The sequence below is a fragment of the Pteronotus mesoamericanus genome, unplaced genomic scaffold, assembly GCF_021234165.1.
Source record: "Pteronotus mesoamericanus isolate MK-2021 breed Mesoamerican mustached bat unplaced genomic scaffold, CSHL_Meso_final contig_90, whole genome shotgun sequence".
Classification (NCBI taxonomy): domain Eukaryota; kingdom Metazoa; phylum Chordata; class Mammalia; order Chiroptera; family Mormoopidae; genus Pteronotus; species Pteronotus mesoamericanus.
The window spans coordinates 45,897,327-45,912,333 of NW_026555277.1; the positions used below are offsets into that span (position 1 = coordinate 45,897,327).

General features: G+C 35.2%; 1 protein-coding gene across 2 annotated transcripts in view; it reads left to right on the plus strand.

Annotated features, from left to right (window-relative positions):
* BTBD10 (BTB domain containing 10) overlaps positions 1-15,007 on the plus strand; it is a 75,708-nt gene that overhangs the window by 49,145 nt on the left and 11,556 nt on the right. For both annotated transcript variants that reach the window (XM_054586074.1, XM_054586075.1), the window contains 4 exons: positions 2,808-3,004; positions 4,781-5,066; positions 8,476-8,578; positions 10,277-10,397. In XM_054586074.1, the coding sequence (XP_054442049.1) occupies positions 2,808-3,004; positions 4,781-5,066; positions 8,476-8,578; positions 10,277-10,397 (707 nt within the window). The remainder of the gene's footprint in view (positions 1-2,807; positions 3,005-4,780; positions 5,067-8,475; positions 8,579-10,276; positions 10,398-15,007) is intronic.

Here is a 15,007-nt window from a genome sequence, read left to right on the forward strand (position 1 = left end):
CTGCTAGACTCTCTCCCCAGTGCCCTATGAATTATGAGGTTTTCCAACCTGTCTGGGAGAAACAGGCCCTTATGTGAGTTCTGGGCAGTTTCCTCTCATCCTTTGAGTTGGTTCTTTCTCCAGCCTCACGTAGTTTCTCCAGATGTGTGTGCAGATTGGTACTAAGCTCAGTACATGAAGAAGACACACTGTAGATCTGAGATTTTCTGTCTGTGAGCTTTCCTCTCTCCAGCACTTATTTCTAAGAACTGCAGCACCCATTGTCCCAAACCTCTCAGTTCCATATCTCTAGCTCAGTGGTCACCAGGTTTCACTTCCTTGTGTTCACTCTGGAAACTTTCTCAAGGTTAATAATTTGGACAGTTTTGGGGCTTACTTGATTTTCATCTTTGAGGGATCACTCTCTTTGCTTGATGGTACTATGTCTTGCAAACTACTGTTTCATATATTTTGTCCCTTTTGAGGGGCTGTTTCAGACAAGAGAGTAAATTCAGTCCTTGTTACTTTGTATTGGCTAGGAGCAGATTTTGCGGTTTATGTACTTTTCATCTTTTTTCCTGTCCTCAATTCCTGGATTTCAAATTCCTTTAAATGCACAACGAAGCAGAAATACCTCCTTTGTACGTGCTTGTCCTCATTTTATTTTGCATACATTAATTATTTTTACCCTTAGAATGCTTTCATAATCTAAAATTATTTAATTAAATAGAGTAGGACGTAATTAGTCTTTCATGACAATATGATTTGAAGGTCTGATTTAAAGTACATCCCATGTAGGAATGAAAAGAAAGGATGGAAGAGTGTTATATCTTTTGCATCCATTTAAACTCTAAACAATTTAGAAATGAAGCCAATGTTTCAACAGAACACTTAGCAGTACTTCATCTTAGCTATGGAGATGTCTGGTTGAAATGCTTTTTCAATTAACCAGTCTGTTTGGCCCTTATTCAAACCGAACATTTATCCTGCAATATGCCTTAGTTGTAGTTGTGTTTATATATTGCGCATTAAATTATAAATTAAATTCATATTTAGAAAATGTGCTTTAGCACATTTAAAACTTAGCAGCAGTGGAAGAATTTGAGGAGTTATTTTTTTGAATTTATAATCCTTGGTATTTTTGTATGGACTCCTTTTGTTTTCCCACTTTAGGACAAAAACCAGAAAATTCATTGTTTCTAGTTTAAAGTTTTTAACATAAATGCAGTAGGATCTTTTGATTTGTTCTATTTCAAGAAAAGGAGTATGTTCCAAAGATGCAGTCCTACTCTGATCTTTTGCACTAGAAAGAAGGTGGGAATAGAATTTTTCTTCTCTTGTTGGTTTATGAGAGATAAATGACTGATAAAGGCTGATGGATTGGTTGCTTTTATTTTCCTAGAAGTAACTCACTCTTTGGGTAAATACAATCTTTGTAGTCTGTTACAGTGAAGTAATAACTGATTTTCATATGAAAGCAACCACATTTTAGTGGAAGATTAAATAGTGAAAAGAGAGCAGAGTAATATTATGGAGGCTAGAATGAATCAAAAGGCTAGTCAGCTTACTTATATTTCATTTAATCTTTGTATTAACTTCAGTAAATAGGATCTACATTTTACAAATGAGGAAACTAAGCTTCCAAAATGTTAAGTAATATTCAACATGTCGAGCAATTACATATTAAAGGACGATTGGATTTTGAGTCTTTGTTACTCTAAAGCTATGACATTCTTTCTATTTCTATAAAATACTTTAATATTTCAAAACAATGAACTGTGGTATATGCGAAAATGGTAAATTTCCAAAATACCCTAGGTCTGTCTCTCTTTTTTGTTACTGTCAGTTTTCCTTCCTGTAATGTATTCTGATTATTAAAATCTTATCTGTTTGTCAGTGCCTCGTTCACCAGTGACTAATCTACAGTCTTCTTCTGAGATCTTAATGCATTTATTATCAGTCATTCGTTTATTAGCTGTATACGTATTTGAGACATATTTAGTCATTTTATATTTGAAATTTGGGATAACTCTTGAATTGTGTAAATTTCTACATGTTCATGTGTTACTGCTACACTTAAAAATCAAGTTCCTTGAGGGAGTTTCTTTACTGGCATGTAGCACAGCATGGTACACAGAGGACATCTAACTTAAATAATTGTGTGAGTGAATTCTGTCAACTAGACTATTAATCACCATTCTTTATCCATCATTACTCATGTCTCATGGGCGAATTTACTCTACATATGAGGTTTTAAAATGTTAAATTCTTGGCTTTACACAGTTGGTGCCGTGAAACCTTTTAGAGAAATGCTTTTAAAAATTTTGAAGAGTTCAATCAAAATCAAAACAAGTTGATTGAAGTTGGCATGTAGACTTATTATATTCGGCAGGGAGACTAGTTATTTTACCCCATTCCTCAGTTAAGAATTTCAGAAGCTGATGCTCTTACCTTCTTTTTTTCTCCCACAATCAAAGAAATCAAAAGAACATTTGAATAGTATTTAGGAGATTTGGGTGGTCACTGCGGCTACCGCTACTATTACTTCTACTACTTACTACTTGCTCAAAAGTCAGTTAGCCTTCCTGAGCGTTAGTTTTCTCATCCTTAAAACTGAGTTGGAGTATGTGATCTTTAAAGACATTGTGCTCCAGAATTTATAGAACCTAGAAGTTTGAAGTAAATTAGGTTTATTTCAGAATGATTAAGTAGCATTTGATTTTTGCTCTTCAAAATATTAGTAGTATTATGTTAATTGATTTTTTCTTTAAAAGTGTTTGTATCTCATGTTCTACTTTTATGGTTATTTTTCTTTTATAATTCACCAGCACTCCGTCACGTGTTGCTAAAGGAGTTGTTGACCACGCCAAAATGAGCCTACATGGTGCTAGTGGGGGACATGAACGATCAAGAGATAGACGAAGGTCAAGTGACAGATCACGAGATTCATCTCACGAAAGAACAGAGTCTCAGCTCACTCCTTGTATTAGAAATGTTACTTCTCCAACACGACAACACCATGTTGGTATGTAGATCAACTAACCTTCCCAACAGTTTTTTAAAGCATGTATTTATCTTTTTAAAGTAGTAACAATAATGAATTGTGCCTAATACTCCAGAGTAAAATTAACTTCTCACTTTTATTCAGTTGATTCTATTTTAGCTTAGCTTGGTTATCGCTGTGAAAAAACAACTTATTAAATGAAGCAAAAGTGAAATTTTTAATTAAGGATCTGGGACAGACTTATAAAAGAAGTAATTTGAAAAGCCTTTATATTTGTGATATGTAGATTTAAAATTTTTTTCAAGTTGATTTTTGTTTTATGAAATAGTAGTGGTTTATTTTGTAATAATTTATAAATTATTGTGATAATAAATACTAAGTTTACTATAAATATCAATAATAAACTTATTGTCAATCATAGTAAATAAATGATAGGAATTCTTGGTTAGTCATCCTGGAAAAAAGGAATTAAAAGCCATCAGAGTAATTTACTTTGATTTTTGACAGTATTTTTAGTAATAAAAATAAGAGATGAAAGGGGAGGTGTGAAGTGTTTTGCTTTCTTGGCAACTAGCTCAGATCTTCTCCTCTACCCAGTAATGAACATTTTACCCTCAGTAAATATGTGTGGCTGTAAAGCACTAGTCCGAAGCAGAGATATGCAAGTAATGTGAACTTGGTTATTTTCATTTACCCCTGGGAAGAATGTATAGAAGTTGCCAGTATCTAAGAAGGTCCTTAAAATCAGACTAGTACTGATAAGCCAAAAAAAAGTATAAGTAAGTAATTTAGTTTGTTATATGCAAAGTTCAGCATGTGGGAAGATGGTAGAAGGATGTAATTATTTTATTTAGCAAATTTTGCTTTTAGGATCCTACCAGCATTGTGGAAACAGGCAATAAAATGGAGGTGTCAGAGTATCTCTGGAGATATAGCAAATCTAATTATATAATCAGTGAAGCTGTACAGAGTGTTCTAAGTTGTCTGAGTCATGTAGGAATTTGGCAAAAACTGATGAAACTATAAGGGGATTGGAGGTACATTTTTAGGTCACCTTTAAAGTTTAGGGATCTAGCCTGTAAAGAAACTTAATCACAAAATCTTAGTTTTATTTTCCCTGTATAGACTGTGGGAACATCTAAAGAAAATATTCTGAATTTTAATATCATTTCCGAGCTATTAAAATTATAAATAATAATTATGTGATCCTATACAATTTGTGGTAGTGCTTTACTCAACAAAAGTGAAATAAAAAGAAAGCAATATCAGCTATTAAAGCCACTTAATTTGGTAGACATTGAGTCATTTAAAAAAATAAATACTTCTTATCCTAGTGAAATTTGTTTTTTCTTCTAGGACCTTCCTTTTGTGAGATAAATTGCTGGTTTTGAAATGCCTTTATTAACACAGCCAGATTCCAAAATTTATACTTTGTGTTCTGAGTATTAATACTCTTAATATTTAGGAGAATTTAAGTTGGTATTCTTATCTTTTACTGACTTTCAATGTTTACTTACTTGAATTGTGATTCTGTTCCTTAGGTTTCTATATATTTTTAAGTAGAATAGTAACATAAAATTTACCAGAATTTTGATCTTAGTCTGGGTCAACATTATAAAGCTATACATCTTTATAAAGTCTACAAAGGTTAATTATTTTAAAAAACATTTTGATCTTTTATTCCTGGGGAATAAATTAATATTTATGGTCTGTGAAAATGTTATGTAAAAGATACATATGGAACTTGAATTTTTTAAAAGAAAATTTGCATGATTTTCTTTAACAATTTTATTTCAGAACGAGAAAAGGATCACAGTTCCTCTCGTCCAAGCAGTCCTCGTCCTCAAAAAGCATCTCCAAATGGTTCCAGTAGCAGTGCTGGGAACAGCAGCAGAAACAGTAGTCAGTCAAGTACAGATGGTAGCTGTAAGACATCTGGGGAGATGGTGTTTGTGTATGAAAATGCAAAAGAAGGAGCTCGGAATGTAAGAACATCAGAACGAGTGACATTAATAGTGGATAACACTAGGTTTGTTGTGGACCCATCCATTTTTACTGCACAGCCAAATACAATGTTGGGCAGGTTTGTATTATTGCAGTTTTTTTGTATTATTAATTTTAAAGCACTTTTTCACATTATTTTCATTTAAGTTTACAGTAATTATCTGTTGCAACATAGTATTCCTATTTTATGGATAAAATAATTGAACTTTTGAAGATTAAATAATTTGCTCATGTAATACAGCTAGGAAGTGGTAGAGCCAGTTTTTGAACTTGGTTTTATATCTAATGATCTTCCCTATACTGATACGAATAGCAGATGTTTTAGTTAAGACAAGATTCTAAAAGGCTTCTTCTATAGGCTGAAACCATAGATCACATCTAACAAAGTGAATTTAACAGTGGTAATGTTTTCTTTCCTTGAGGCTCCCAAATTCAGCCATCAAATACAGCAGTTATCAGTCTTGTTGAAAGGGAAAAAACCCAACTTTGGTTAGCTGAAAAGTCACTATGAGCTGTCATTGTGATATTGATACTTAGAAAAAAAATGTTGTTAACAAGTAGTAGAATGAAAAAGTAGTCATTCAAGTAGTCATTAGTCTGTGCTCACCCAGAGTAGTAGACTAATGTAAAATTTGTAGTTACTGAAACTGTAATCTAAGAATGGTATAGGCAATCTAGACTTGATCAGATACCTTTTAATTTTAAAGTCATTATCTTTTTCTGTTTGCTGTAGTATAAAATGAAGGAGCATATATATAAAGTAGAAGTTTACATGAGGTAAAAACAATTTTTTAGGTTGCATAGGAGTACTTGGGATGTGTGTGAGAGTTTGTGCATGAGAGAGAGAGAGAGGGAGTGAGATTTGTCAGTGTCTCTGAATACAGAATACATGCTGGCATATGACACTACATTTTGAGTAGATTAATATTTAACACTGACTTTGCATCTGAGAAAAATGCTTGAACTATAGGCTTTGATATATTTTTTAGTAGCACAGGAGAGATTATTTGATGGAAGCTATTAGGAGGATGACTTATTAATACTTTGTTTTTTCCCTGTACTTTAAAGAAATAGTTAAAAAGTAGATATTTGATAGTTTGCTTCAGCTGTTAGGCTATGTTTTCTTTAAAAACAAAATACGGACACAATATGTGTATTCACTGTGTATACTGAAAAGTATAACTTCTTTTGTAAAAAGTTCAAATATTTGAAAAAAATGCATGGCATTTGATTCCTGAAAAACTGTCTTTTTTACATCAATGAAGGCTTCTATTCATGTGAATTGACCAAAGCATACCTTTGGGGATGAAAATTAATATTCATGGGAACTGTAAAAAACAGTTGGCATTCTTTTGGAAACTGAAATAAAAAAGCTTTGTTATTTATAGGTTTATATGTTATAACAAAAGGGAAAACTTTTTATTTTTATTCTCTCTTGCTGTTTTGGGCTTTCATTGTATGTGGGGGAGGGGTACAGGAGCACCCCTCCTGTTTGCTGTGGCAAACATTGGACCAGAGCGCCACCTGCTGGTAGTCCTCGATGTAGGCTCCAGGTAGCTAGGAACACGGGTTTGGGACACCAGGATTTCAGGTTGTGAGTGGGGGCTGCTACTGCCCTGTCTCCATATGCAAATTGTTTACCTTAACGATCTTCTGCACTGGCTGACCACCAAAGTGGTTGTAGGTGAGGTGTAGCTTTAACCACAAGAGGACCTTGTTAAGACTGAGGATTCAGAGGAGCTGGGTCATTGTAAGGCTGCCCTGAGCTGAAACTGTGTCCCCACCGAGGACCTGTAGCCGCAGCTGGAAACTCTTGGGCACAACAGCCTGGTAGATGAAGGGGGTTCCAGGGAGTTTAACAAAAGACAGGTTCAGCTGTAGTCCTTCCCGCTCAAACACTTTGAGATTTGGGTGGAAGCCAGGGCTGAGTAGCAAAGGGAAGGTCCAGCAGGTATATTTGCATTCTGGGGAGGGATCCAGAGGGAAAGACGGCTGGGCATTCCCAGAATTGCCTTCCAGGTGATCTAACAAACCCAAGAGCTTTGAGGCCTAGGGCTCTTTTGGGACAGGAGCTACTTTGAAAAGCTGGGCTGCTTTGATTTCCTTTGCTTCATCATCAACCTTTTTCCACAAGAGGCATCTTTTTTAGGATGGCAGCTCTCATAACAAAAGGGAAAACAACTTAAATTGGGAAATTGTTGAGTAAGGTACTTAGGTTAGCCATATTTACTTTATAATGGTGGTATCAGATTCAGAGGTTCTACTTTTTTTAATTTTCCATGTAATTAAGTACAGTTAAAGGACTATCCTTTATTCAGAGATTATATTCTCCTAGTTTTTTCTTGTTAGAATGTCCTGGTTTTTAAGAAGAGATAGTGATAGCAGATGGTCTGTCTGTAATACCCTAACTTTCAAAAACAGAATGTTGGCAAACTTTTGACAGCCCCCCAAATTTGTTCTGAAATTTTATTGTCAGTGAGATGTTCAAATCTGGAAATCTCTGAACTAGATGTTTTTGGAAGAAGTTTTACTTCCTTTAATCACAATTTAAAATTTTTCTTGGGAGTAATGCATTAAATTTTTCATTTTGAAGGAGATATTTTGCAAATTGCTTCTTTTCTAAATTGTTATTATTAAAGGCCAATAACATGACCTGAAAAAACAGTAAGTCCATTTATATTTTCCTTATGTATTATAGCATATAAATTAATATTAAGAGCTTTTTACTCACTTTTTTAAACTTTTTTCGTTCTCTTGACTTCTTCATTCCTCTCTACCCAGCATTTGTTTTTTTGTTTTTCAATTCTCAAATGTAAGAGTTTTGAGCAAGATTTTTTATGTTTGTAGTTAAGATTGCGAAAAGTAAGACAACTAACCTGTTTATACTATCTTACTTTTTCCTATTTTAGATTATTGTATATGCTGCATTATGGTATTAACTTTGCAAGGAAGATAACAGTTTTAAGGAAGATACAGAAACAACATGGTTTCCCTTTTTTTTTCTTTTTTTCCTTCCTGGTAAAATTAGTATAACAGTGACCTTTCCCTTTTGATAGTTGATTTTTTTTTCCTTCCTGAGCAGAGGGTGCTGGAAGAATATTCGTCCTTTAGCTTCAGAATTTTATCATTTGTTATTTTTTGCTTATAGGAAATCTACAATGGCAAGCAAAAGTAGTCTTACATTTGTAATACAAATAATGCAATAATTAATAAATAATACAAGCATAAACTGTTTTGTGTACTCGCAACTGTAAACCTACATTTGTTGACCCCTGTATACTACTGTTTGAAAATGAAATATTTTCTATATTCCTTTCTTACATTTGCCAGAATAAATTTCTAATAAAAATTTTTGAACTACTTTAATTATGTAATTTAATACTTAAATTATAATTCCTTAATTCCTTTTTAGTTTTGTGCATGAAATCAATTTTCCCTTTTGAAGGACGTATCCTGTTGATATGTCTTTTAATTATTTGCTATTATAGGATGTTTGGATCTGGCAGAGAACATAACTTCACACGTCCCAATGAAAAAGGAGAGTATGAGGTGGCAGAGGGAATTGGCTCCACTGTATTTCGAGCTATTCTGGTAAGATCTTGTTTCTTGTTTTACTTAATCATATAACCCCCTTCTTGGTAAACACTTGTGTTGAAATCAGGTATTGATTTGGATATCTTTATGGAGGTATGCAGGGTGTTGTTTTTAAGATACCATTTAATTCATCTGTTTAGTACATAAAAATAATATAAATGAATTTCATGACGTTTGGAAAGATAGGATAGTGGATGACAGTAGATGTGTTGGGTCTGCACGGGCAGTTCCTTTCAGGGTTTAATGTTAGCATACGTGGGGTCATGTTATTCCTCCTTAATTCCCTTAAATAAAATAAGTCAATCATTTTTTTGCTACCTAAGAATGAATGTGGCTACCTGAATTCTGATATTTTATTGCACAAAAGCATCAATATGGACATTTATGAACATTTAAAATTAATCTCTAAAGTATTTTTGTTAGCATCTTTGTTTTAAACCTTTATTTTTATTTTGAGGTTTTAACTTTTTATTTTTGAGGAATATTTGAATTACTATTCCAGAGTCCCTACTTGTAATTTCAAATCAGTGATAAAGATTTGATTATAGTGTATAACAATTTATGCCACAGTCTAAAAATACAGTTTCTTCAAATAGTTTTGGTGGGATAGAGGAGGGAGGGCCCTGAGATACAAGACAGGAAAAGTACAGTTGATCCTTGTAACAAACATGGGCTTGAGCTCTTTGGTTCCACTTATATGTAAGTTTTTTTCATAAATAATATACATGCATTTTCTTATCCTTACAATTTTGTTAATAACTCTCTTTAGCTTACTTTATTATAAGAATACAGTATAGAACACATACAAAAAATTTGTGTTAATTGACTTTGTTGTTGGTAAAGCTTCCAGTCAGTAGTAGACTATTGTGAATTACATTTTGGGGAAATAAAAAGTTATATGTGGATTTTCAGCTGCATGGTGGGTTTGTACCCCTCTAAGTTTGGTGTTGTTCAAGGGTCAACTGTAGCTGATCTTGATTAGATTGTTGGTACTAGGGATATCGTGTTTGCATTGAGTAGCAGCTTTAGAAATTGTGTTCCTGTGGCTCTGAACCTCAGAAGCTTGAAGCAGATCTTAATTTTGGGGGGAGTGCTTCTTTTGGCTGCTCCTGCTTCAGTTTGACCCCCAATGGAATTGACAAGTAAGAAAAATTTCTATAACTCAGCTATGGAATAACTTACTTGTTATTCTGGGGCCAGTCTCTAACAACATTTTAAGTAGATTTTTGAAATAATTACTACTGATTCATTCTAGTAATATGGAAAACACCGAAGAATAGTATTTAGAAGAAAAATACCTGATTGTATGTTCTGTTTTACATATTTTAATACTTGGATATGACTTTGAAGTTCTTTACTAAGGACTTTAAATTTGCTCAATTATCTGGGGAATATTTAAGGTAACTTAAACTATGTTATTCAGCTTTCTTACCTTTAAAAAAAGCTTTAAAAATGTGTAGAAGTTATAGAGAAAAATAACTCATGGGGGAAAATACGTAAGAATTAGCATGATATAATTGAGAGAAGAGATGTATAAATAATGGGGAGACTTAGGTTTCTTATTTTACCTCTTAATAAATAATTCTGTGACTGATTGAGTCAGTGAACCAATTGAGCCTTAATAATAAAGTTTGGCTACTTCATGCCTCAGATGTTTTATGCATTCTTGCTTTTCTTTTTTTTTTTTTTTTTTAGGATTACTATAAAACGGGAGTAATCCGCTGTCCTGATGGCATATCTATTCCTGAACTGAGAGAAGCATGTGACTATCTTTGTATCTCTTTTGAATATAGTACTATTAAATGTAGAGATCTCAGTAAGTATGCTGTTTTGTGTGTGTACAGTTTGTACAGTTACAATGTATTGGAATGTTTGTACAGTTACAATATATTGGAATGGAAAGCCTAAAATAGTGCCATTTTTATCTCCCAGCTTGGGAGCCCTGGCTTTGGTGAAGTGTGGTAGTGTTTGGCTTTATTCCTGAGATTACAGCAACCAAAAATTTATAATTTTTTTGTACATAACATGTAAGATAATATTCTAAGCCCCTATGGAAGATACAGATAATTCTCAAAAACAGTATTTGTCATTAAAGATCTCAGATTGACTACCTAGCCCTCATTCATGCAAAGAGTTAAGGGACTTTATTCAAGAATTTCATCCACAGCCTCAGAGCAAGGTCTAGCACTTGGGAATCCTAACTCTTTGATCGATATGCTCCTCTCACAACCTTCTCATGCCCTTGCCGTTTCACTGTTATGGCATGCCTAAGAAAAAAAGGTGAATGTATGCAGAAAAGTCAAAATAGTATATGAGAATTATCAAATGTTGACTTGGATATTAAGTGATTGGAGAAGTTCAGAAGAAAAGTTACTGTGGGCTAGAGGGTTGAGGGGAAAGTTCAGATGTTACAGGTAGTAAAGAATGAATAGGAATAATTTAGAAAGAATAGAGTAGGGAGGTCATTTCAAGTCCTGGGATTTTTTGAGTAAAGATGCAGAAGATGAACTTTTTTGTTTTGTGAAACTGTTTTTGTTTAATTTTCATTTATTGATTTTAGAAAAAGGAGGGTAGGGAAACAAACACACATCAGTCTGTTCCACATATTTGTGCATTCACTGGTTGCTTTAAAAAAAAAAAGATTTTATTTTTCTGTTTATTTTTAGAGAGAAGGGAATGGAGGGAAAAAGAGGGAGAGAAATATTAATTGGTTGCCTCTCACACACCCCAACTGGGGACCTGGCCCACAACCCAGGCGTGTACACTGACCAGGAATTGAACTGGGGACCTTTTGGTTGGCGGGATGACACCTAACCCACTGAGCCACAGCAGTCGGGGCCATTGGTTACTTTTTGTATGTGCTCTGGCTAGGGGTTGAACCTGCAACCTTGGTGTATCAGGATGAGGCTCTAACCAACTGAGCTACCCGGCCAGGGCCACAAAAGATTTACTTTGGGAAATAACCTAGTTGGATCTGAGGGTGACAGGAATAAATAGGTGGGCCAGATTATTATGGAACATCTTTAATCCAAACTGATGTTCTTACATTTTATTTTATATACAGTGGGAAGCTGTTTTAAAAGTTTCTTATCTGTGGTTATAGCCTTATTTTAGCACCAGACATAATGGTTATCTTTACTTTTACCTAAACTCAGCACTAGCTTGGCAGAGTGGTGTCATACCCTTTCAAAGACTGGTGTGTTGGAAACTGTAAACAGGACATTTTATTAAAATTTTTTTATATCTTATTTATTTTTAAGGAGAGGGTAAGGGAGGGAGAAAGAGAGAGACACACCTGTGTGCAAGAGGTGTACACATTGATTGTTGCCTCTGGCATGCTCCAAGTGGGGACCTGGCCCACAACCCAGGCATATGCCCTGACTGAGAATCAAACCAGTGACATTTCAGTTCACAGGCCGGCGCTCAGTCCACTGAGCTGAGTCCGTACCAGCCAAGGCTTATTTAAATTTTGAAAGGTAACTCCTGGATACTATATATAACTATTTTTCATGCTTAGTTATTCTCTAATTTTGAAAGTGAGTGGCCTTTTAAGTCTTTCCTTAAGTCCCTTTTTATTTTTGCCAAACATTCCTTAAAGTGTCCATAAAAATATCAGTAGGTAGGATGAAACGGGGGTATGGCCCAGCTCTGAGTCCATTTCTCTATAAATGATATTTAAATGTTTAAAGTCAAGTAGTTGGACAACTGTGACATACAATTGTAAACTTGAACAAAGTTGCTATTTCTTCACATACTAAGAAATATTTTTTAGTTGAAAACATGAGTATTCATTTTTCTAATTTTAGATCCTAGACTTTACGTTTTGGTGTTTATTAATTCATGGGTCCATTTGAACTTAACTTCATATAATTAGATACTGAATTTTGGTGACTGTTAGATTAAAAAAACAGTAGAATTTCTTACAGATGATTCAGATTTTAGTTCTGTAATCCTTTGGGCATTGTTTACCTTGTCATCACTGTTAAGTTTCATTTATTTGCTATGGAATTAAAGGTAAGAATCTTTATATAAAATGTAAGTAGTATGATTTTCCTAGACTTCCGATTTTTAAATAATACTTGTAATAGTTTCTATTACAATTTGTGTAACTAAAAATTTAGAGATTCTCATAGACTTTATTAAAACAAAACTATATAGAATGTGAAGACAGATAAAAGGATACTGCGGGTGTAGATTTGAGTCCAAAAATGAAATTTTTCCTGCAAATAAGTGCCTTTACTGAATATCGGAATGACACTTTGCAACAAAATGTCTCTCTCTTAACTTAAAAAGAAATAAGTACTAAATGTTTATTGAATAGAGAGTTCTGTGTTTCTTGAGCAGCTTACTTAAAACCTTGTTTCTTTGTTGCCTCATCTTTATTTTTTAAGTTATATTTTATTGATTATCATATTACAGTTCAGTCATTCCCCCTCTGCCACCTCCATCTAGCACCCCCACTCCCTCAGGCAGTCCCCACACCATTGTTGATGTCCATGGGGCCTGTGTGTAAGTTCTTCGGCTGCTCCGTTTCCTGTGCTGCAGTGTATGCCCCCATGGCTGTTCTGTAACTACCTGTTTGTACTTCTTAATCCCCTAACTTTTTCACCCATTCCCCAAACCCCCCTCCCATATGGCAACCAACAAAATGCTCTTTGTATCCATGATTCTGTCTTTATTTTTCTTGTTTGCTTTGTTTCTCAGATTCATTTGTTGATAGATATATATTTATTGCCATTTTATTGTTCATAGTTTTGATGATCTTCTTAAATAAGTCCCTTTAACATTTCATATAATAATGATTTGTTGGTGGTGGACTTTTTAGTTTTTTCTTGTCTGGGAAGCTCTTTATCTGCCCTTCAATATTAAATGATATTTTTGCTGAGTAGAGCAATCTTGGCTATAGGTCCCTGCTTGTCATGACATTGAATATTTCTTGCCAGTCCCTGCTTGGCCTGCAAAGTTTCTTCTTGAGAAATCAGCTGACAGTCTTATAGAAACTCCCTTGTAGTTAATTAACTGCTTTTTTCTTGCTGCTTTTAAGATTCTTTATCTTTGACCTTTGGCGTTTTAATTATGATGTGTCTTGGAGTGGCCCTCTTTGCATCCATCTTGTTTGGGACTCTCGGTGCTTCCTGAATTTGCATGTCTATTTCCTTCACCAAATTAGGGAAGTTTTCTTTCAGTATTTTTTCAAATAGATTTCCAATTTCTTGCTCTTTCTGTTCTCCTTCTGGCATCTTTATGATGTGAATGTTGGACCGCTTGAAGTTGTCCCAGAGGCTGCTTACACTATCCTCATTTTTTTTGGATTCTTTTTTTTTCTTACTGTTCTGATTGGTTATTTTTTTTGCTACCTTATGTTCCAGATCATTGAGGTGATTCTCAGCTTCATCTGCTCTACTATTCTTTCCCTGTAAATCGTTCTTTATTTCAATTAGTGTATCCTTTGTTTGTGACTGTATCTTTTTTATGCTGTCGAGATCCTCATTAAGTTCCTTGAGTGTGCTTATAAGCGGTGTTTTGAACTCTGCATCTGATAGATTGCTTATCTCCATTTTGTTTGGTTCTTTTTCTGGAGTTTTGATCTGTTCTTTCATTTGGGCCATGTTTCTTTGTCGGCTCATTTTGGCAGCCTCTCTGTGTTTGTTTTTAGGTATTAGGTAGAGCTGCTATGACTCTGTCTTGGTAGCATGGCCTCATGTAGTAAGGGCCCTGGAGGGTCCCGTGGCACAGCCTCCTCTATCACCCAAGCTGGGTACTTGAGGTGTGCCTTTCATATGGGCCGAGTACACGCTCCTTTTGTAGTTGAGCCTTGATTGCTATTAGTAGGTCAGTGGGAGGGATTTACTCAGGCCAGTCAGCTGCAAGGACTGGCTGTGACCTCTGACCACTATACAATGCCCTCTTTGGAGGATCAGCTGTGCAGGAGTAGGTTGGTGGTGCGCCAGTGTGGTCTATAGCTGTCGACTGGGTGTGCAAGCTCTATGGTTTCCCGGGTGGTGCAGGCCAAGGTCATCCCCCACTTGTGTTCTGCCCAGGGTCACCCTACATGAGCTATAAAGCATCTGAGGTGGCTGCTACTTGTGCTGGGCTTGGATATTCCCAGGCGAAGCCAAGCTGTGAATCTAGGCTGGCTGCTGCTTGTGCATGGCCTTGCACCACTCAACAAGAGGTATGGGGGTTAGAGGTTTACTGAGGCCAGCTGTTGCTTCTTTGAAAGGATTTAGGAATATGTGAAGCATGAGCCAAGACCAGACATTCTTATGGAAAAGTCACTGTTGATGGCTTGGGTGGGATGGAGACTTGGCATCTCCAGGTTGATGGAGTTTCCCCTCATCAAACTTCCCCCAGCAGTGTTAGCCAGGTTGATGGAGTCTCAGATATGGCACCCACCTGCTGGCTCTTTGGCTCTGTGAGGGGAGG